This window comes from Saccoglossus kowalevskii, chromosome 2 (assembly GCF_978046115.1).
Source record: "Saccoglossus kowalevskii chromosome 2, keSacKowa6.1, whole genome shotgun sequence".
Lineage (NCBI taxonomy): Eukaryota > Metazoa > Hemichordata > Enteropneusta > Harrimaniidae > Saccoglossus > Saccoglossus kowalevskii.
In genome coordinates, this window is record NC_140642.1 from 10,497,475 (window position 1) to 10,522,412 (window position 24,938).

At 39.4% G+C, this 24,938-nt stretch overlaps 2 protein-coding genes across 3 annotated transcripts in view; one reads left to right on the forward strand and one right to left on the reverse strand.

Annotated features, from left to right (window-relative positions):
- Positions 1-24,606, reverse strand: LOC100378432 (sorting nexin-6-like). Of its 2 annotated transcripts, XM_085491084.1 has the most exons (15): positions 24,545-24,606; positions 24,398-24,445; positions 20,206-20,310; positions 19,668-19,778; positions 9,768-9,889; positions 8,852-8,975; positions 7,110-7,205; positions 6,639-6,744; positions 6,320-6,395; positions 5,759-5,785; positions 5,422-5,461; positions 2,646-2,732; positions 1,493-1,588; positions 1,148-1,297; positions 1-204 (listed from the first exon to the last, which is right to left on the reverse strand). In XM_085491084.1, exons 1-15 carry the CDS (start codon positions 24,548-24,550, stop codon positions 145-147), a joined length of 1,254 nt encoding a protein of 417 aa, XP_085347210.1. In that variant the 5' UTR covers positions 24,551-24,606; the 3' UTR covers positions 1-144. The 2 variants fall into 2 exon arrangements, with proteins under 2 accessions (XP_085347210.1, XP_085347217.1); XM_085491091.1 differs by lacking the exon at positions 5,759-5,785.
- The window catches only part of LOC100378583 (mitochondrial genome maintenance exonuclease 1-like), a 6,755-nt gene continuing 6,409 nt past the window's right edge, over positions 24,593-24,938 (forward strand). Inside the window, exon 1 of the mRNA XM_002737973.4 lies at positions 24,593-24,665. The gene's annotated coding sequence lies outside the window, so the exon portion shown is untranslated. The remainder of the gene's footprint in view (positions 24,666-24,938) is intronic.

A 24,938-nucleotide genomic window follows, 5' to 3' on the forward strand; every position in this document is an offset into this window, starting at 1 on the left:
TTATTACCAACTCGAAGTATATTCAACATTATGTGATTATTACAGATACCTAATAATAAACATAGAAATTATCTTTTTATATTTGACAGATATTTTAAAATACATCCTCCTTTATGCACCTAAGATGGTTTCTATGGTTTCAAGCTAGTCAGATTGTTCTTCTTTAAGGGAGGCAATGGACGTTCGAAGTAACTGCATTTGGGCCTGAAATTGAACAGAGTATTCCATGTTATTAGGACAAATCATCTCAAAAACACCTACTGTAATTCAGGAAACAATAGTTTCTGCTATATGCATTCATTAATTATACAGATTAGGATGTGGATTCTAATAAATATGAAAATTAACAAAATAATTTGACATTTTGACCTCATCTGTTGATCCATGTAAATATAAACATAAAAAAAAACACTTATTTGAAAATATATTTTCATATTCAAAATAATATATGGATGATTCATCTTACAGAAATCCACTGACAGACTATTATATCACGTATCTTAGTATGAATGTATCAATGCATTAGTATTTCAGTCGCTGAACTTCTCACAGTCGCTACTACATGAAATATTACTTTCTGAAAGTACTTGTTAAGTACTTGCACAAATAACACAAGCCAGACAGACTGGTATGCATAAGAGCGAGTGTACGGCCATTCTCAGGCTCTGATGAGCAGGGAATGAATAATCAGCAGATTTTCTAATAACGCCACGACAGTGAATCATGACAAATTCTGAAAGGCGTAGTTCAGCAGAAACTTAATTTCTTTACAAAAATGTATATAATAATAAGGTTATATGAACAAAATACCAGAATTTATGTTCTCATAAGCTATTGTCGATGTTGTGCGTCTTTGGACAATACCTTTGCTGTATAATACACTTGACATACATTTTGGTATTTTGTTAATAACACTGTATTAACTGATACATTTGCTGATGCAGTTTTTAAGTAATTTTTCAATCTGTGGAGATTTTCAGTCAGCTATTCGTGAAAGCATAAACCTCAAAATACACAGCAAAAATGTACAACATAAAGTTCCAAAAACTGGATGTATTCATCCCAATATGTGTCTTATCATTCAATGGATACCATTATTGAAAAGACATGGTTACTACACAAAGTGCACAAGCTGTGGAAAACCTACTTTAGCATGTTTAAGTTCTAGCTCAGCTAATTCCACCAAATGTTTACGAAATGCACCAACGCGTCTCATCCGGAAGTCTGTTAGTTCATGTTTAGCTGTATCAGATATCTTTTCAAATCTTTCACAAGCTCTTTGTTGATTTGTCTCTGCCTATATAAAGAAAATGAAAAGGTGAATAATAAATAAACAATTGTAAGGCTGCTATTAAATGCTGGTGCCAGGTAAGAAGGGAAGCTCATTGGTTACTGGGGGAATAATTAGCATACAGTGTCACTGAGAAATATACAGCTTACAACCTACACCTTGATATCTTGAAAAAAAAATCAAAATCAAAAGTGCACATACTTGTTGAACATCTTTATTTTTAGCTCTTGCCTTCTCTAGTGCTTTGTTGGCATTTTCATAGTTAGATAAACACCTGGTTCTTCTTAATAACAGATCCTAAAAGGAACAAAACAATAAATATATATAAACTCACTTTAAACAGAAATTTGTGTTAAACATTTTGAACTACACGTTATTAGCAATCTAGAAATCTTTTAGATACTCTGAGAACACAAGGGACTGAGTTGTTTGGGACATCCAAAGATCAAGATGACGAGGATATCAAAGGATTGAATTGATTGGGGCATCAAATGACTGAGATGATTGGGGCATCAAAGGATTGAGATGATTGGGGCATCAAATGATTGAGATGAATGGAGTCCCAAAGGATTGAGATGATAGGTGCATCAAATGATTGAGATGAATGGAGTCCCAAAGGATTGAGATGATAGGTGCATCAAAGGATTGAGATGATTAGGGCATCAAATAACAGATGACTGGGGCATCAAATGACTGAGATGACTGGGGCATCAAATGACTGAGATGACTGGGGCATCAAAGGATTGAGATGATAGGAACATCAAATGATTGAGATGATTAGGGCATCAAAGGACTGAGATGACTGGGGCATCAAAGGATTGAGATGATAGGAACATCAAATGATTGAGATGATTAGGGCATCAAAGGATTGAGATGATAGGTGCGCATCAAAGGATTGAGATGATAGGTGCATCAAAGGATTGAGATGATAGGTGCATCAAAGGATTGAGATGATAGGTGCATCAAAGGATTGAGATGATAGGTGCATCAAAGGATTGAGATGATAGGTGCATCAAAGGATTGAGATGATAGGTGCATCAAAGGATTGAGATGATAGGTGCATCAAAGGATTGAGATGATAGGTGCATCAAAGGATTGAGATGATAGGTGCATCAAAGGATTGAGATGATAGGTGCATCAAAGGATTGAGATGATAGGTGCATCAAAGGATTGAGATGATAGGTGCATCAAAGGATTGAGATGATAGGTGCATCAAAGGATTGAGATGATAGGTGCATCAAAGGATTGAGATGATAGGTGCATCAAAGGATTGAGATGATTGGGGCGTCAAAGGATTGAGATGATAGGTGCATCAACAAATTGAGATGATTAGGGCATCAAGGGATCAATATACCTTAGCAGCCTGTGAATCTCTCATGTAATACCTCATTAAATCTGATAACTTAAGATCTTCATCAGACGCTACTCGTGCTTCTAGTTTCTATGAAAAACAAAGAACATTACAAACTTTGAAAATACACATTTGCAAACTATTATCTAGTAGTACTGCTATCAAACATTGGCCAGCAGTGAAACCACCATCACACATTGGTCAGCAGTGAAACCACCATCACACATTGGTCAGCAGTGAAACCACCGTCACACATTGGCCAGCAGTGAAACCACCGTCACACATTGGCCAGCAGTGAAACCACCGTCACACATTGGCCAGCAGTGAAACCACCATCACGTATTGGCCAGCAGTGAAACCACCATCACGTATTGGCCAGCAGTGAAACCACCATCACATACTGGCCAGCAGCGTAACCACCATCACATACTGGCCAGCAGTGTAACCACCATCACACATTGACCAGCAGTGTAAACACCATCACACATTGGCCAGCAGTCAAACCACCATCACACATTGGCCAGCAGTCAAACCACCATCACATATTGGCCAGCAGTCAAACCACCATCACATATTGGCCAGCAGTGAAACCACCATCACATATTGGCCAGCAGTGAAACCACCATCACACATTGGCCAGCAGTGAAACCACCATCACACATTGGCCAGCAGTGAAACCACCATCACACATTGGCCAGCAGTGAAACCACCATCACACATTGGCCAGCAGTGAAACCACCATCACACATTGGCCAGCAGTGAAACCGCCATCACACATTGGCCAGCAGCCAGCAGTGAAACCACCACCACGTATTGGCCAGCAGTGAAACCACCATCACACATTGGCCAGCAGTGAAACCACCATCACACATTGGTCAGCAGTGAAACCACCGTCACACATTGGCCAGCAGTGAAACCACCGTCACACATTGGCCAGCAGTGAAACCACCGTCACACATTGGCCAGCAGTGAAACCACAGTCACACATTGGCCAGCAGTGAAACCACCGTCACACATTGGCCAACAGTGAAACCACCACCACGTATTGGCCAGCAGTGAAACCACCATCACATACTGGCCAGCAGCGTAACCACCATCACATACTGGCCAGCAGTGTAACCACCATCACACATTGACCAGCAGTGTAAACACCATCACACATTGGCCAGCAGTCAAACCACCATCACATATTGGCCAGCAGTCAAACCAACATCACATATTGGCCAGCAGTGAAACCACCATCACATATTGGCCAGCAGTGAAACTACCATCACATATTGGCCAGCAGTGAAACCACCATCACACATTGGCAAGCAGTGAAACCACCATCACACATTGGCCAGCAGTGAAACCACCATCACACATTGGCCAGCAGTGTAAACACCATCACACATTGGCCAGCAGTGAAACCACCATCACACATTGGCCAGCAGTGAAACCACTATCACACATTGGCCAGCAGTGTAAACACCATCACACATTGGCCAGCAGTGTAAACACCATCACACATTGGCCAGCAGTGAAACCACCATCACATATTGGCCAGCAGTGAAACCACCATCACACATTGGCCAGCAGTGAAACCACCATCACACATTGGCCAGCAGTGAAACCACCATCACACATTGGCCAGCAGTGAAACCACCATCACACATTGGCCAGCAGTGAAACCACCATCACACATTGGCCAGCAGTGAAACCACCATCACACATTGGCCAGCAGTGAAACCACCATCACACATTGGCCAGCAGCCAGCAGTGAAACCACCACCACGTATTGGCCAGCAGTGAAACCACCATCACATATTGGCCAGCAGTGAAACCACCATCACATATTGGCCAGCAGTGAAACCACCATCACATATTGGCCAGCAGTGAAACCACCATCACATATTGGCCAGCAGTGAAACCACCATCACATATTGGCCAGCAGTGAAACCACCATCACATATTGGCCAGCAGTGAAACCACCATCACATATTGGCCAGCAGTGAAACCACCATCACATATTGGCCAGCAGTGAAACCACCATCACATATTGGCCAGCAGTGAAACACCATCACACATTGGCCAGCAATGTAACCACCATCACACATTGGCCAGCAGTGAAACCACCATCACACATTGGCCAGCAGTGAAACCACCATCACACATTGGCCAGCAGTGAAACCACCATCACACATTGGCCAGCAGTGAAACCACCATCACACATTGGCCAGCAGTGAAACCACCATCACACATTGGCCAGCAGTGAAACCACCATCACACATTGGCCAGCAGTGAACCACCATCACACATTGGCCAGCAGTGAAACCACCATCACATATTGGCCAGCAGTGAAACCACCATCACATATTGGCTAGCAGTGAAACCACCATCACACATTGGCCAGCAGTGAAACCACCATCACATATTGGCCAGCAGTGTAAACACCATCACACATTGGCCAGCAGTGTAAACACCATCACACATTGGCCAGCAGTGAAACCACCATCACATATTGGCCAGCAGTGAAACCACCATCACATACTGGCCAGCAGTGAAACCATCATCACACATTGGCCAGCAGTGAAACTGCTATGCCATCTCTGAATTCTCTCATTTTAGTGTGCAAATGGCAACTTCTAAGATAAACTTGTATTTTTCACAGCAATAAATATTGAATGAATGGACGCTAATCCAAATGCGGCAACTGAAAACACAGAAATGGCCAGTGTTAAGTAAGCAGTTCATATTCATTGATTTTAGTATCATGCTACAGTGAGTTAAAGACACTTACTCTTGCCTTCTCAAAAATTTCAGATGTTTTGTTGAAAAATCTAAAATAAAAAAAAACACACAAATGTTTTATAGATGATTTTATGCCGAACTAAAATCAAACATAATTTATAATGACTACCATCAGCTCATGATGAACACATGAACCAAGGGGCATTGTATGAAGAACAGAAGATACAAAGAGATGACAGGATAATATAAAGTGAACCATAGTTAGAATGCGTTTAGCATTATAGAAGTATTCAAGATCTATCTAAAGAATATTAATTGTTTACTAAGAAACATTGGCTACAGATTGCATGTGTTCAGTATTTGTGCATGAAATAGACAAAGCCTACCGTGAATTATTTCTCCCTCCAAGTTGACTAGCAATATAGGAATGAGCATCATCATCACATGTCAAATAAAAATAACAATAAGCAGAAAAACAAAGGAACCACAGTAATATGTCATTAATAGCTCAATTGATATAAACTGATAGAGGCAAAGTAAAGGTTAGCAGAGCAAAAAGGAAAAGAGATTCATTGGAAATAGGTGTGAGAAAATTAAGGTAAATTGGAAAAAGAACCTTTACAAACACAAGAATATTGCCAGCAATAAATATCGCCCATAGCATCAGTCACGGATCAAGAAGTACGTTATACTAATTAGTATGAAATTAGGCAGCAGCAACTAAGTCTTGCATTGTCATCTTGTTTGTATTTTGCAACATCAACTTGAAACAACATGTATTTCAAAACAACACTATATTGCATAATGCAGCAATTGTTGAAGCAAGACAATCACTGAGAGACTATTCCTATCAACTATTCCTATCATGGTATATATTTTGACAGGAACATGGCATTAACATGGTAGCAAAGCAAAATGACATTGTGTAGGGCTGCATCAATACTCACTTATCTAGCTGTGTATTTTCTATTGTACCTAAACCAACAAAGCCGCCAGATATCTTAATATAACTATCAGCAACATCTGTAAAATTAAATGAACAAGCCATGTAGTTCTCCATCCAGGATTACCGTGATACTAATATTGGTCCTGGTAAAACATGTACAGCAAAAAGGTTGGTTTTCATAGCCCTTCTTAATTACTAAGAATATCTGAAAAGCTCACAGAGGAATGGGCACAAGAAAATATCAAAATGACCAAAATTTGAAATTTGTAAACCAACTTCAAGCAATATGTTCTTTCTCATGAAGAATTTAGGTTTTATACCTTTATGCTTCCTGGTCATCTCATCAGCTTTACGTGTTGTATCTTTCACTCGCAGATGGTATTCCACTAAAAAACCCTTTTCATGTTCAAAGAAACTATCAACATCCTGCAAGACACCACGGTATAATATGACTCTCAGGTATTGTGTGAATTTACAATTATAAGTTTAAAGTGCATATACGCGTCTCCAATACAACTGAACATGCACATTTTGCAATCAAGTGTATGCATTTTAGAATGGAGAAACAAAAAGAAGTTGATGTGTACGTGCATGTGTCATATGTCTTCATATCTCTTAAGACAGATGCATGGATGGAACCCAATACATATAAACCTCCATTTTGGAGAATACACCTAGTTTACGAATGTCAAATTTCTCTACTGGACTTAAGACTTAAAATATCTTCCAGACTAAACTAAGTTTTAAAATAAAAGTATTGAGTTAAAAGACAAGCATGAACAGAAACATACCTTTTGTCCAGACAACAGTACCTCATCCATGGATTTTGTGAATGTTTTAAATATACCACCCAACTTTTCCTTTTTGTTTTTGCCTCTAACACTCAACTGTAACAAATTAAGTATAGGTTTGTTAATATGTCTGCATGTTTATTGATGATTGTACGATAATTTTGCTTTAATACTTAATCTTTTCAATGTGAGTAGCAAGAGTCAACTTAACTGTAACTCAATGTGAGTAGCAATAGTTAACTCAACTGTAACTCAATGAGAGTAGTAATAGTTAACTCAACTGTAACTCAATGAGAGTAGCAATAGTTAACTCAACTGTAACTCAATGAGAGTAGCAATAGTTAACTCAACTGTAACTCAATGAGAGTAGCAATAGTTAACTCAACTGTAACTCAATGAGAGTAGCAATAGTTAACTCAACTGTAACTCAATGAGAGTAGCAATAGTTAACTCAACTGTAACTCAATGAGAGTAGCAATAGTTAACTCAACTGTAACTCAATGAGAGTAGCAATAGTTAACTCAACTGTAACTCAATGAGTAGCAATAGTTAACTCAACTTAACTCAATGAGAGTAGTAATAGTTAACTCAACTGTAACTCAATGAGAGTAGCAATAGTTAACTCAACTGTAACTCAATGAGTAGCAATATTCAAATCAACTGTAACTCAATGAGAGTAGCAATATTCAAATCAACTGTAACTCAATGAGAGTAGCAATAGTTAACTCAACTGTAACTCAATGAGAGTAGCAATAGTTAACTGTAACTCAATGAGAGTAGCAATATTCAAATCAACTGTAACTCAATGAGAGTAGTAATAGTTAACTCAACTGTAACTCAATGAGTAGCAATAGTTAACTCAACTGTAACTCAATGAGTAGCAATAGTCAACTCAACTGTAACTCAATGAGAGTAGTAATAGTTAACTCAACTGTAACTCAATGAGAGTAGCAATAGTTAACTCAACTGTAACTCAATGAGAGTAGCAATAGTCAACTCAACTGTAACTCAATGAGAGTAGCAATAGTCAACTCAACTGTAACTCAATGAGAGTAGTAATAGTTAACTCAACTGTAACTCAATGAGAGTAGCAATATTCAAATCAACTGTAACTCAATGAGAGTAGCAATAGTCAACTCAACTGTAACTCAATGAGAGTAGCAATAGTCAACTCAACTGTAACTCAATGAGAGTAGCAATAGTCAACTCAACTGTAACTCAATGAGAGTAGCAATAGTTAACTCAACTGTAACTCAATGAGAGTAGCAATAGTCAACTCAACTGTAACTCAATGAGAGTAGCAATAGTCAACTCAACTGTAACTCAATGAGAGTAGCAATAGTTAACTCAACTGTAACTCAATGAGAGTAGCAATAGTTAACTCAACTGTAACTCAATGAGAGTAGCAATAGTCAACTCAACTGTAACTCAATGAGAGTAGCAATAGTCAACTCAACTGTAACTCAATGAGAGTAGCAATAGTTAACTCAACTGTAACTCAATGAGAGTAGCAATATTCAAATCAACTGTAACTCAATGAGAGTAGCAATAGTTAACTCAACTGTAACTCAATGAGAGTAGCAATATTCAAATCAACTGTAACTCAATGAGTAGCAATAGTCAACTCAACTGTAACTCAATGAGAGTAGCAATAGTCAACTCAACTGTAACTCAATGTGAGTAGCAAGAGTTAACTCAACTGTAACTGAACATTTCTAGCAGTGATAATTTGAATAACGTACTTCTTGATCATATTCTAAGAACACTCTAAAGTTGTGATCAGTTCTTAATGCAGGATGGGCTGCTAGCCTTTGTAAGAAAACTTCATGCATCGCCACAGTCTTTTTAAATGTTGCCAAGTATTCCCTATGAAAATAAAACAAAAATAATTAATACACACTATGCAGACCAATGCTTATGAGAAGCATCATTTTACAATTACAATATTAATTATTTTAATAAGTGAATGTAGGACATGAAAATAGCTCTGTATGGTGCATGGACAAGCAGAAACCACTAGTCTCTGCCATAATGGGATCACATTGGAGTCTAATAACCTTTCTAGTTTTGTATAGCCAACTTAGAGTACAGCAAAGATTTAACGCACCACTTAAGTGAAAGAATGAGCGAGTGATAACTTATTTTTATTGGTGACATGATCTGCAGTCCAAGAACATTTGCAAATTAGCACAAAATCACAAGTCAAAATGGAGAACAAACAGACAAAATTGATTTAATAATATGACATTAATTTCCTGGAAATCCAGTTACTTCATATGTGTTTGAATTTGTCTCAACCAGAAGCAGCTAGCAATATGAATATGATTGATGTATTTGTTGCATGAATTGGAGTTTTTTTTACTAATTCACTATGAGCAGCCAAGCTCCAAATTTATTATCACTGAAGTCTGATTGTTTACCCAAGGCAATGTGAAAACACCATAAATAAGACAGAAATTACTGGTCTTGTGATTTTCACTGTGACAGGCAAGTTCCGAAGCAGGTAAATTGTACCTGTCATGACACTGGTGGCAAGGTTGCGGTTGTTGAAACCAAAGTGAAAAGCAGATCAACAAAGTGAAAAATTACTGATGTTATCAAACCTGGTTAATTATGTGAGTACTTTATATTTGGAAGAAAACACAAGAAGGTACTTACGCTTCCAACTCTTGTTTCATTTTATTGAATTCTTCTTTAGTCATTGTTCCTTCACCTTCTCCTAACTTTTGAAGTTTTTCTCTTGATGCATCAAAATCAGGCTTAGGTGGTGGGGGAGGAATCTGATAAAAAAGCAATACATTTGCACATTCATCATTGTGATAGACTTTTTTCATTTTCCTCTACATAAAGACATGCACAAGTACTACAAACATGCACATATGCAAATTTAAACCACTAATACCCTATATAGACTGGACACTTTTCTAAACCAGTGTTGACTTGACTTCTATCTAAACCACTGGTACCTTGTGTAGACTGGACACTTTTCTAAACCAGTGTTGACTTGACTTCTATCTAAACCACTGGTACCTTGTATAGACTGGACACTTTTCTAAACCAGTGTTGACTGGACTTCTATCTAAACCACTGGTACCTTGTATAGACTGGACACTTTTCTAAACCAGTGTTGACTGGACTTCTATCTAAACCACTGGTACCTTGTATAGACTGGACACTTTTCTAAACCAGTGTTGACTGGACTTCTATCTAAACCACTGGTACCTTGTATAGACTGGACACTTTTCTAAACCAGTGTTGACTGGACTTCTATCTAAACCACTGGTACCTTGTATAGACTGGACACTTTTCTAAACCAGTGTTGACTGGACTTCTATCTAAACAACTGGTACCCTGTGTAGACTGGACACTTTTCTAAACCAGTGTTGACTGGACTTCTATCTAAACCACTAATACCCTATATAGACTGGACACTTTTCTAAACCAGTGTTGACTTGACTTCTATCTAAACCACTGGTACCTTGTGTAGACTGGACACTTTTCGAAACCAGTGTTGACTTGACTTCTATCTAAACCACAGGTACCCTGTGTAGACTGGACACCTTTTCCAAACCAGTGTTGACTGGACTGGACACCTTTTCCAAACCAGTGTTGACTGGACTTCTATCTAAACCACTGGTACCCTGTGTAGACTGGACACTTTTCGAAACCAGTGTTGACTTGACTTCTATCTAAACCACAGGTACCCTGTGTAGACTGGACACCTTTTCCAAACCAGTGTTGACTGGACTGGACACCTTTTCCAAACCAGTGTTGACTGGACTTCTATCTAAACCACTGGTACCCTGTGTAGACTGGACACTTCGAAACCAGTGTTGACTCAACTTCTATCTAAACTACTGATACCCTGTGTAGACTGGACACTTTTCTAAACCAGTGTTGACTGGACTTCTATCTAAACCACTGGTACCTTGTATAGACTGGACACTTTTCTAAACCAGTGTTGACTGGACTTCTATCTAAACCACTGGTACCTTGTATAGACTGGACACTTTTCTAAACCAGTGTTGACTGGACTTCTATCTAAACCACTGGTACCCTGTGTAGACTGGACACTTTTCTAAACCAGTGTTGACTGGACTTCTATCTAAACCACTAATACCCTATATAGACTGGACACTTTTCTAAACCAGTGTTGACTTGACTTCTATCTAAACCACTGGTACCTTGTGTAGACTGGACACTTTTCGAAACCAGTGTTGACTTGACTTCTATCTAAACCACAGGTACCCTGTGTAGACTGGACACCTTTTCCAAACCAGTGTTGACTGGACTGGACACCTTTTCCAAACCAGTGTTGACTGGACTTCTATCTAAACCACTGGTACCCTGTGTAGACTGGACACTTTTCGAAACCAGTGTTGACTGGACTTCTATCTAAACCACTGGTACCCTGTGTAGACTGGACACTTCGAAACCAGTGTTGACTCAACTTCTATCTAAACCACTGGTACCCTGTATAGACTGGACACTTTTCTAAACCAGTGTTGACTCAACTTCTATCTAAACCACTGGTACCCTGTATAGACTGGACACTTTTCTAAACCAGTGTTGACTGGACTTCTATCTAAACCACTAATACCCTATATAGACTGGACACTTTTCTAAACCAGTGTTGACTGGACTTCTATCTAAACCACTAATACCCTATATAGACTGGACACTTTTCTAAACCAGTGTTGACTTGACTTCTATCTAAACCACTGGTACCTTGTGTAGACTGGACACTTTTCGAAACCAGTGTTGACTTGACTTCTATCTAAACCGCAGGTACCCTGTGTAGACTGGACACCTTTTCCAAACCAGTGTTGACTGGACTGGACACCTTTTCCAAACCAGTGTTGACTGGACTTCTATCTAAACCACTGGTACCCTGTGTAGACTGGACACTTTTCGAAACCAGTGTTGACTGGACTTCTATCTAAACCACTGGTACCCTGTGTAGACTGGACACTTCGAAACCAGTGTTGACTCAACTTCTATCTAAACCACTGGTACCCTGTATAGACTGGACACTTTTCTAAACCAGTGTTGACTGGACTTCTATCTAAACCACTAATACCCTATATAGACTGGACACTTTTCTAAACCAGTGTTGACTGGACTTCTATCTAAACCACTAATACCCTATATAGACTGGACACTTTTCTAAACCAGTGTTGACTTGACTTCTATCTAAACCACTGGTACCTTGTGTAGACTGGACACTTTTCGAAACCAGTGTTGACTTGACTTCTATCTAAACCACAGGTACCCTGTGTAGACTGGACACCTTTTCCAAACCAGTGTTGACTGGACTGGACACCTTTTCCAAACCAGTGTTGACTGGACTTCTATCTAAACCACTGGTACCCTGTGTAGACTGGACACTTTTCGAAACCAGTGTTGACTGGACTTCTATCTAAACCACTGGTACCCTGTGTAGACTGGACACTTCGAAACCAGTGTTGACTGGACTTCTATCTAAACCACTGGTACCCTGTGTAGACTGGACACTTTTCTAAACCAGTGTTGACTGGACTTCTATCTAAACCACTGGTACCCTGTGTAGACTGGACACTTTTCTAAACCAGTGTTGACTTGACTTCTATCTAAACCACTGGTACCCTGTGTAGACTGGACACTTTTCGAAACCAGTATTGACTTGACTTCTATCTAAACCACTGGTACCCTGTGTAGACTGGACACTTTTCTAAACCAGTGTTGACTGGACTTCTATCTAAACCACTGGTACCCTGTGTAGACTGGACACTTTTCTAAACCAGTGTTGACTGGACTTCTATCTAAACCACTAATACCCTATATAGACTGGACACTTTTCTAAACCAGTGTTGACTTGACTTCTATCTAAACCACTGGTACCTTGTGTAGACTGGACACTTTTCGAAACCAGTGTTGACTTGACTTCTATCTAAACCACAGGTACCCTGTGTAGACTGGACACCTTTTCCAAACCAGTGTTGACTGGACTGGACACCTTTTCCAAACCAGTGTTGACTGGACTTCTATCTAAACCACTGGTACCCTGTGTAGACTGGACACTTTTCGAAACCAGTGTTGACTGGACTTCTATCTAAACCACTGGTACCCTGTGTAGACTGGACACTTCGAAACCAGTGTTGACTGGACTTCTATCTAAACCACTGGTACCCTGTGTAGACTGGACACTTTTCTAAACCAGTGTTGACTGGACTTCTATCTAAACCACTGGTACCCTGTGTAGACTGGACACTTTTCTAAACCAGTGTTGACTTGACTTCTATCTAAACCACTGGTACCCTGTGTAGACTGGACACTTTTCGAAACCAGTATTGACTTGACTTCTATCTAAACCACTGGTACCCTGTGTAGACTGGACACTTTTCTAAACCAGTGTTGACTGGACTTCTATCTAAACCACTGGTACCCTGTGTAGACTGGACACTTTTCTAAACCAGTGTTGACTTGACTTCTATCTAAACTACTGATACCCTGTGTAGACTGGACACTTTTCTAAACCAGTGTTGACTGGACTTCTATCTAAACCACTGGTACCCTGTGTAGACTGGACACTTTTCTAAACCAGTGTTGACTGGACTTCTATCTAAACCACTAATACCCTATATAGACTGGACACTTTTCTAAACCAGTGTTGACTTGACTTCTATCTAAACCACTGGTACCTTGTGTAGACTGGACACTTTTCGAAACCAGTGTTGACTTGACTTCTATCTAAACCACAGGTACCCTGTCTGGGCTCTCTCTGGAATTTGCTAGGTAATAGTAAATTTACTAATCAAGAAAAAAAAGTATTAGTAAACTTTGTCTGGAAACTGCGGAGCATTTTCCCGCGACCGAGCACAACGGGGAAGAGAGAAGGAGAGGGAGGTGTCCCATCTGTTGTCCGCCGAAAACAAGAACAGCATGCTGAAAATGGTGCTTGCTGGTGCAACTTGAGCTCTAATTTTGTGTGTAATTTCATGACATCAAATTAGGCAGTCTGCTCCACAAAATGTACCATTTATGATGGTACAACAAAACATCACAACAAAATATAAAATGTAGACACCAGAACCTTTATTTGAATAACTCAGTATTAATTAAACATATTCATGATAAGCTCACATTGTTAACAGTGGGGAAAATAGTTATCATTCAAAAGTTCACTGCCTAGAACACAAGTCTGTGAATAAATTTTCACGGGAAATTTCTCAGAAAAAAACTCTATGCCAATGGCTTAGTCTTTTCCACGAAACGAAATGAAACAAAATAAAACGAAACGAAACCCTAACCTTAGATTTTGAACGACCTCAAACATCGTCACGTCCGTATTTCACAGTGTGAAATTTTCTCAGATATTATTGGGCCAATGAAAACAAAAACGCGAGTTAGGGTTAGGGTTAGGGTTTCGTTTCGTGGAAAAGACTAAGCCTATGCCAATCAATATTATTATGAAGTAATCTCCCGTGCTCATCATGCAAACCCGCATGTTGACGTTTATGACGACACAAAATGACAATTTATTTTCATCGAAATTTCTGAATTAAAGTGAAAAAGTAACTAAAGTAACTTTCGGTCTTGTAACTCGATCTCAATGCTAAGAATGCCCGGTAAGAATGTTACACAAATTATAGTATTTTTCGATCGATTCGCTAACATTGGCTCACCTTCCATTAGCTGTGGAATAATAGCCCTATGTTGCCGACCGCATTATTTACGTGACAGACACTGGCCGGCCCATGTACGACATACAACAACAACAATAAAAACAAGACGTCCGAATGAAATTGGTAGGGCAAAATTAGATTGTATGTCGCACCAAAGCGCTACGGAACCGCAGCTAACCTTCCATTATTTCTGAAATCGTGCTGCAGTACGATCAACTTTCCGTTTCTTGATGCTGTCAGGGTTAGGACACCCATATGTTTCTGGTTCTGAACACGATTTAGCGATTTGTCCATCTCGTCGTGAAAAATACTCGTCGAGCAGTTGTCTGTTCCTTTTTGACGTAGTCTCCATTTTCAATAAATAAACAAATCATGTGTTTGATAAGGGCGACATGAAACCGTTCCATACTGAGAGTAATGTCGCGGGGTATCTTGAAACACATGTCGACTAAACTACGCATGTGCGATGACACAAAAATAACTTTAGAGTGGAAAAATACATTCAATGGCAGTTCCGTGTTGATCGCGATCACCATGTAACAATTGTTGCAATCTTAGAAGTAACGGGACATTGTTTAACTTTAAAATGACAATCACTCAAACCGTAACACGCGTGATGATCACAGTCGAGTCTTGACAATTAAATGAGGGCGATTTGCGAGGGTATTTTGTACAAAATGTGTTCGTAAATCCTACTAATAGATATTTATTTTGTTCGTAAATCTCGTCCAAATTTTGTAATTTACGACATTTGCGAGCGACAGCGAGAGCACAGCCTGTGTAGACTGGACACCTTTTCCAAACCAGTGTTGACTGGACTGGACACCTTTTCCAAACCAGTGTTGACTGGACTTCTATCTAAACCACTGGTACCCTGTGTAGACTGGACACTTTTCGAAACCAGTGTTGACTGGACTTCTATCTAAACCACTGGTACCCTGTGTAGACTGGACACTTCGAAACCAGTGTTGACTCAACTTCTATCTAAACCACTGGTACCCTGTATAGACTGGACACTTTTCTAAACCAGTGTTGACTGGACTTCTATCTAAACCACTAATACCCTATATAGACTGGACACTTTTCTAAACCAGTGTTGACTGGACTTCTATCTAAACCACTAATACCCTATATAGACTGGACACTTTTCTAAACCAGTGTTGACTTGACTTCTATCTAAACCACTGGTACCTTGTGTAGACTGGACACTTTTCGAAACCAGTGTTGACTTGACTTCTATCTAAACCACAGGTACCCTGTGTAGACTGGACACCTTTTCCAAACCAGTGTTGACTGGACTGGACACCTTTTCCAAACCAGTGTTGACTGGACTTCTATCTAAACCACTGGTACCCTGTGTAGACTGGACACTTTTCGAAACCAGTGTTGACTGGACTTCTATCTAAACCACTGGTACCCTGTGTAGACTGGACACTTCGAAACCAGTGTTGACTGGACTTCTATCTAAACCACTGGTACCCTGTGTAGACTGGACACTTTTCTAAACCAGTGTTGACTGGACTTCTATCTAAACCACTGGTACCCTGTGTAGACTGGACACTTTTCTAAACCAGTGTTGACTTGACTTCTATCTAAACCACTGGTACCCTGTGTAGACTGGACACTTTTCGAAACCAGTATTGACTTGACTTCTATCTAAACCACTGGTACCCTGTGTAGACTGGACACTTTTCTAAACCAGTGTTGACTGGACTTCTATCTAAACCACTGGTACCCTGTGTAGACTGGACACTTTTCTAAACCAGTGTTGACTTGACTTCTATCTAAACTACTGATACCCTGTGTAGACTGGACACTTTTCTAAACCAGTGTTGACTGGACTTCTATCTAAACCACTGGTACCCTGTGTAGACTGGACACTTTTCTAAACCAGTGTTGACTGGACTTCTATCTAAACTACTGATACCCTGTGTAGACTGGACACTTTTCTAAACCAGTGTTGACTGGACTTCTATCTAAACCACTGGTACCCTGTGTAGACTGGACACTTTTCTAAACCAGTGTTGACTTGACTTCTATCTAAACTACTGATACCCTGTGTAGACTGGACACTTTTCTAAACCAGTGTTGACTGGACTTCTATCTAAACCACTGGTACCCTGTGTAGACTGGACACTTTTCTAAACCAGTGTTGGCTCAACTTCTATCTAAACCACTGGTACCCTGTGTAGACTGGACACTTTTCGAAACCAGTGTTGACTGGACTTCTATCTAAAAACCACTGGTACCCTGTGTAGACTGGACACTTTTCTAAACCAGTGTTGACTCAACTTCTATCTAAACCACTGGTACCTTGTGTAGACTGGACACTTTTCTAAACCAGTGTTGACTTGACTTCTATCTAAACCACTGGTACCTTGTGTAGACTGGACACTTTTCTAAACCAGTGTTGACTTGACTTCTATCTAAACCACTGGTACCCTGTGTAGACTGGACACTTTTCTAAACCAGTGTTGACTCAACTTCTATCTAAACCACTGGTACCTTGTGTAGACTGGACACTTTTCTAAACCAGTGTTGACTTGACTTCTATCTAAACCACTGGTACCTTGTGTAGACTGGACACTTTTCTAAACCAGTGTTGACTTGACTTCTATCTAAATCACTGGTACCCTGTGTAGACTGGACACTTTTCTAAACGAGTGTTGACTTGACTTCTATCTAAACCACTGGTACCTTGTGTAGACTGGACACTTTTCGAAACCAGTGTTGACTTGACTTCTATCTAAACCACTGGTACCCTGTGTAGACTGGACACTTTTCTAAACCAGTGTTGACTTGACTTCTATCTAAACCACTGGTACCCTGTGTAGACTGGACACTTTTCTAAACCAGTGTTGACTCAACTTCTATCTAAACCACTGGTACCTTGTGTAGACTGGACACTTTTCTAAACCAGTGTTGACTTGACTTCTATCTAAACCACTGGTACCTTGTGTAGACTGGACACTTTTCTAAACCAGTGTTGACTTGACTTCTATCTAAATCACTGGTACCCTGTGTAGACTGGACACTTTTCTAAACGAGTGTTGACTTGACTTCTATCTAAACCACTGGTACCTTGTGTAGACTGGACACTTTTCGAAACCAGTGTTGACTTGACTTCTATCTAAACCACTGGTACCCTGTGTAGACTGGACACTTTTCGAAACCAGTGTTGACTCAACTTCTATCTAAACCACTGGTACCTTGTGTAGACTGGACACTTTTCTAAACCAGTGTTGACTCAACTTCTATCTAAACCACTGGTACCCTGGACACTTTTCTAAACCAGTGTTGACTTGACTTCTATCTAAACCACTAGTACCTTGTGTAGACTGGACACTTTTCTAAACCAGTGTTGACTTGACTTCTATCTAAACCACTGGTACCTTGTGTAGACTGGACACTTTTCTAAACCAGTGTTGACTTGACTTCTATCTAAACCACTGGTACCCTGTGTAGACTGGACACTTTTCTAAACGAGTGTTGACTTGACTTCTATCTAAACCACTGGTACCTTGTGTAGACTGGACACTTTTCGAAACCAGTGTTGACTTGACTTCTATCTAAACCACTGGTACCCTGTGTAGACTGGACACTTTTCGAAACCAGTGTTGACTCAACTTCTATCTAAACCACTGGTACCTTGTGTAGACTGGACACTTTTCTAAACCAGTGTTGACTCAACTTCTATCTAAACCACTGGTACCCTGGACACTTTTCTAAACCAGTGTTGACTTGACTTCTATCTAAACCACTGGTACCCTGGACACTTTTCTAAACCAGTGTTGACTTGACTTCTATCTAAACCACTGGTACCTTGTGTAGACTGGACACTTTTCTAAACCAGTGTTGACTTGACTCCTATCTAAACCACTGGTACCCTGTGTAGACTGGACACTTTTCTAAACCAGTGTTGACTCAACTTCTATCTAAACCACTGGTACCCTGGACACTTTTCTAAACCAGTGTTGACTTGACTTCTATCTAAACCACTGGTACCCTGTGTAGACTGGACACTTTTCTAAACCAGTGTTGACTTGACTTCTATCTAAACCACTGGTACCCTGTGTAGACTGGACACTTTTCTAAACCAGTGTTGACTTGACTTCTATCTAAACCACTGGTACCCTGTGTAGACTGGGCACTTTTCCAAACCAGTGTTGACTTGACTCCTATCTAAACCACTGGTACCCTGTGTAGACTGGACACTTTTCTAAACCAGTGTTGACTTGACTTCTATCTAAACCACTGGTACCCTGTGTAGACTGGACACTTTTCGAAACCAGTGTTGACTGGACTTCTATCTAAACCACTGGTACCCTGTGTAGACTGGACACTTTTCTAAACCAGTGTTGACTGGACTTCTATCTAAACCACTGGTACCCTGTGTAGACTGGACACTTTTCTAAACCAGTGTTGACTGGACTTCTATCTAAACCACTGGTACCCTGTGTAGACTGGACACTTTTCTAAACCAGTGTTGACTCCACTTCTATCTAAACCACTGGTACCCTGTGTAGACTGGACACTTTTCTAAACCAGTGTTGACTTGACTTCTATCTAAACCACTGGTACCCTGTGTAGACTGGGCACTTTTCTAAACCAGTGTTGACTTGACTTCTATCTAAACCACTGGTACCCTGTGTAGACTGGACACTTTTCTAAACCAGTGTTGACTGGACTTCTATCTAAACTACTCATGCCCTGTGCTGACTGGATACCTGTCTTAACCAGTCAAACGCTTGTTGACTGGATCAGTTTCACTCTGTGTAGATTGAACACCAATCATACTGGACACCTGTCTGAACTAGTCCCTGTGCACAGAAATGGATAGAAGAATGCCAACCTAGTCACAAATTGTGTTTGGTTGAAACTATTTACTACTTACAACTATTCCAGCAAATTCTTCATTATCAACATAAGTATCATGCAGCCAAACAAATTCTTCATGTTGTCGTACAACATTGAACTCACTGTCTCTAAACTCTGGCAATGTAGTCTAAAAGATAAAACACAAGTTATAATTAAAAAAAAACCTAGTGTTTATTTTTACTAGTCATCTCTAAAAACTGCTGACACATAATCAGAGACAGATAATTATATGTCTAAAATGGCTACCTGTCAGTCATATTTGTTTATATTCTTTCCACTGTCTTTGTGTAAAGTTTGAACAAATCAGTCAATGAGTATTGGCTAAAGATCAGCATTTAATTCATTAGAGAAAATATTTCATAAGTAGATAATTTGGAAGGTGAATTATTTTATTTGAAAATATAATCCATATCATCCTTAAACATTACATTCACTAATTATTAAGCAGTAGGTGGTTATAGTTCCCACTCCATTATTGACCACTATTACCATCATTTTTCAGCTCTTGCAGGGCGAAAATAAGTCTTGTGGATCTCTCACTCTCAACAACTGACCTTAGTATGAACTGTGAACTTGACTTTGTCTCTTTCACTTAATGCATCAGATATATCAACCAGAAGTGATGTGTCTGTATTCAAATCAACCGTTTCTGACCTCCCCTGAAAGTACAAGAATGAAAATTATTGATGACTTTGTAATCAACAACATGTTATATTGAACTGGACAGCATTCAGAGGAGATGCCAACCTGCACTAGATTTCGTCAATAGTGAACTGGACAGCATTCAGAGGAGATGCCAACCTGCACTAGATTTCTTCAATATTGAACTGAACAGCATTCAGAGCAGATGCCAACCTGCACTAGATTTCGTCAATAGTGAACTGGACAGCATTCAGAGGAGATGCCAACCTGCACTAGATTTCGTCAATAGTGAACTGGACAGCATTCAGAGGAGATGCCAACCTGCACTAGATTTCTTCAATAGTAAACTGGACAGCATTCAGAGGAGATGCCAACTTACACTAGATTTCTTCAATAGTGAACTGAACAACATTCAGAACAGATGCCAACCTGCACTAGATTTCTTCAATAGTGAACTGAACAGCATTCAGAGGAGATGCCAACCTACACTAGATTTCTTCAATAGTGAACTGAACAGCATTCAGAGGAGATGCCAACCTGCACTAGATTTCTTCAATAGTGAACTGAACAGCATTCAGAGGAGATGCCAACCTGCACTAGATTTCTTCAATAGTGAACTGGACAGCATTCAGAGGAGATGCCAACCTGCACTAGATTTCGTCAATAGTGAACTGGACAGCATTCAGAGGAGATGCCAACCTGCACTAGATTTCGTCAATAGTGAACTGGACAGCATTCAGAGGAGATGCCAACCTACACTAGATTTCTTCAATAGTGAACTGAAGAGCATTCAGAAGAGATACCAACCAATGAAATACGTGCAACATTCAGAAATTTGGTAGAAAAAACTACTAGTAAATGCAACAACAGAAAGATAAAAAAAAGAAAACCAAAATACACAGACCCAAATTGCACTATGATGAAGAAGGAGCTGGAATTACTGGAGTTAAGAAGTACTGTAAAATCTGTATTGGAGGACACAGCTTCTATTAACATCAAACCCAAATCGTGGAAAAAATAGCTTGGAAAAAACAACAAACATTGCTTCAAACAGAAAGCATACAAGTACTGCCTACAAAAATGAAACACTACCGTAACAACCAACGTCAAGACTCAAAATGGAGGATTTATTACTAAAATAAAAACTAAAAAAGGATTTACTAAAAGACAACGTATAAATGTTACCATATGTAATAAAAACAAGCTGGTAGGCTGGTTGGCAATCCGCTCCGCTCAAAAACAAGCAACATGTTTTTGGCTGTTTTCATGGTAGGACAAAAGCTAAAGTCAGTTTATAACTAAATGGATCCCATATACGAAGTTCGCAAAGACCATTCAGTCTTTAGAAGTCACTTTACTTTATTACTAGGACTTATTCTGCTGTTACAATTATTATTTCCAACCGTTTTGTGATAGTATTTTCTAGAATGAAGGCAGCATTTACAGTTCATTCAAAGTTCAAAGTTGCATTGGGATTACGTTGATAAGGTGTAACAATGTCGGCGCCAGTGATCTCTTACCAGTGTGCAACGTAGCCAAAATAAAAAGCATGATCATTTGAACCCTGCTATTACAAAACTGGTAGGAGGTAATAAATTTGGGGCGAAAGTATTCAAAAATCAGTTTTTGGCTGTTGCCATGGCAGTGGTGGGCCAATTTTTTTTTCAATTAGTGACGGTACGACATGTCTGTCAAGTATGGACAAAAAAAAGCCAAAAAAATCACAAAGCAGTTAAAAGCTGTTGCTGGTGAAAAGTTACTCTAACTTTCAGGTCAATTTTCTCTATAATGAAAATAGACATAAAAAATTTATGCCCACACACAAGCTGAGTAGAATGAGCTATGTTCGTGTTTTTTAATCATAGAAATGTAAGGTGAGATACATATTAAACAAATCAGTTTTTTGGCTGTTGCTATAGAAACGGTGGAGCCAGAATTTCAGATTTTACAACCTAACTAAAATGAAGGTGTGACTTGCCTGCCAAGTTTGAACCAAATCGACTCAGCCAAAAAAATCACAGAAGAGATAAAAAGCCATTCCTGGTGAACATTTACCCCAACTTTAGGGTCAAATTTATCGGTAATGAAGAAAGATATCACAAATTTAAATGGTAACTTTGTGACCACACTTAAGCTAAGTAGAATGAGCTATGTCTGAGTTGTTTTATCCCAAATTTGTAGGAGATAAGCTATCCAAAGCGAAGCTATTCAAAAACCAGTTTTTTGGCTGTTGCTATGGCAATGGTGGGCCAATTTTTGTTTCCAGATTTTTCCTTATAATTAGGGTGAAGGTGTGACCTACCAGCCAAGTTTGAGCGAAATCAGCCAAGCCAAAAAAAATCACAGAAGAAATATTACGTGAAAACACTGGAGTCCACCTGACATAGAGCAATTTACAAAACAACTCCTGAGTGTTGAGTAACCCCAGGTATTAATGAACTCGTCGTTGGCGGGAAGGCTCAAAGTAAAGTTTCTTAGCAGGCCGCGCTGCAGTTTCGCTACAGTTTTAGACCAAACTAAAAGTTGTTTTTACATTACTGATGCATTATGTATCAAATTCAGATTTTATACCGAGGTGGGAGAGTACAGATGGAAAACTTGATTATAACAGTTTGATGGACTTTGTCAAATCAAAAGTACCTTCCTTGATCGAATCACTTTTTCAACTGCAGTTTGAAAATGACGGGGTATAACGACCGTTATTATGTCTAGTCCATTTTTGTAACAGGTACAACTGAGCGAGGGGTTGACATTTTTCGACAGATTTAAGCAACACCCAACTTGTGATTTTCAAAATTACGGAAATAATTACAATATGATTATAAAAAATAAAGAATGGTTGCTGTAAACGCACGCTAGATAATGCTTGCAATTCACCAAGCCGACAACCCCCATGAAATAGTTATCCCAAACCACGCGCCCGTCACTCAAGTTGTGCTGACAAGTCTAAATTGGCATAGACCGAAGTGTTTTGCAAAGTTGCAAGTGGCTGTCCGAATAATTCTCAGAACGGCTGTAAAAGAGTATTTACTGAGATCCATCAGACTGTGATTATCATTCAAGATGATGATGAGATTTTTCAAATCTGTTTATTAGTCACCATGGTTTCAAAAACTTGGCAAAAATACATTCTCAGGTTACTGTAAAGACCACACTTCAGCATGAATGACATTCAACCTTGATTTGGTTGTCCTTACAGTAGACATTTTCTGTCTTCCAATTTCTGTCCCATGTACCTGCCAGTTCCAATTTTAAGATTGGGAGCAATAATTCTCATTGTAGTTAGAGCAGCTAGCTTATGTAAAGAATGTTTAACAACAGTGGAGTAATTTTCCAGACCAAAGTCATCTTTAATCGGTCTACAAGTTCAAAGCTGGTTTTTACCTTCATTGTCATTTTATAAACCTAATTTGATTTTTTTATTATTCAATGTATCAGTTTTCCTGATTTTGAATTTAAAAATATTGCCAAGTTTGAATGCTTCATTGATGAGTGTATCCCAAGACACCTGAATCTGAATAGTACTTGACACTCGGAGGATATTGCCCGAGTTCAAGAAGACATGCACTCTTTAAGGCGTTGCATGTAACTTTGAGCAAATATTTGCAGAATTTATTATGAAATGAGTACACTGGAATTGTCTATAGCCACGTTAGAAAACTGCCCCCTCCTCCCCTGCAGATTTACTACTTATTACGTACGTGTATTGAGTACTTGGTTCAACAACGGGATTGGAAATGTTCCTCAAAATATTACAACAAAGACAAATGGCATAAATGTGATTAAAATATTGAAGATACTAAGGGTACGTGACACAGGGGTGGGTAGAGTATTACAGGTTTGCTGTCAATGGCCATGGGTGTCAACAATACACATTACTTCGTACACAATACAGCCATGGAGCTCAATTATACTATTAACTAATGGTCAACAAAATACCTAGGTGTAACGCACTGTTCATCGTCGAAAGAAACTCATTTTCCATAAAAAATGTTGTATAAAATCAAATATGAAACGTGTTCGACGTCAATAATATCACTTCCTGTAACTACATGCGATCTTCGCCTTGGGGGCGTCAACAACACTGAAATAACAAATTATTACCTTGGTTTGGTCTTCGGAGAGGAGGTCTGGGTGGTCGTCCAGTCCGTCCTAAAATTAAACACAATAAAAGTGAGTTTTTATCACGCGTTAAAGCGATATTATTGAGTATTAACCGTTATATTATCGATACATAGAATGCACACCCACCATCATGGCTGCTTGCTAGCTAATATCACGTGATGTGAAGCCACGCAAAGTATTTCGGGAAATGAAGTGAAATCAGAGCGAGACACAGGCGGCAAAGACAAGGTTTAGAGAACTTATCTCGGTATGTTTAGCAAATATTGTAATATTGAATAATACAGATTCTTAGCCAGTCAGGCCAAATATTGTTTAAATTAACTAGCAGAGAAAGTGGAGGGACGAGTGCACCACACGATCGAGTACCGAAATGTCTTCCAACCGTGAGGACTAAGGACGCACACACCCCTTCAATAATGTGCTCTTGTCCCCTCCCTTGGCAGTGTCGGGTCCATTCATATCCGAGTAAAACCCAGGTTTTTTCACCTGAATAAAACCTAAAACTAATGGTTATTATGAA

What these genes read in the sequence shown, in the direction of transcription:
- LOC100378432 (XM_085491084.1), bottom strand. An exon ending in TACTGTTGTCTGGACAAAAG is followed by an intron (nt 6,745 to 7,109) that starts GTATGTTTCTGT and finishes GGTGTCTTGCAG; the next exon opens with GATGTTGATAGTTTCTTTGA. An exon ending in GGAGGGAGAAATAATTCACG is followed by an intron (nt 5,462 to 5,758) that starts GTAGGCTTTGTC and finishes TTTTTATTTTAG; the next exon opens with ATTTTTCAACAAAACATCTG.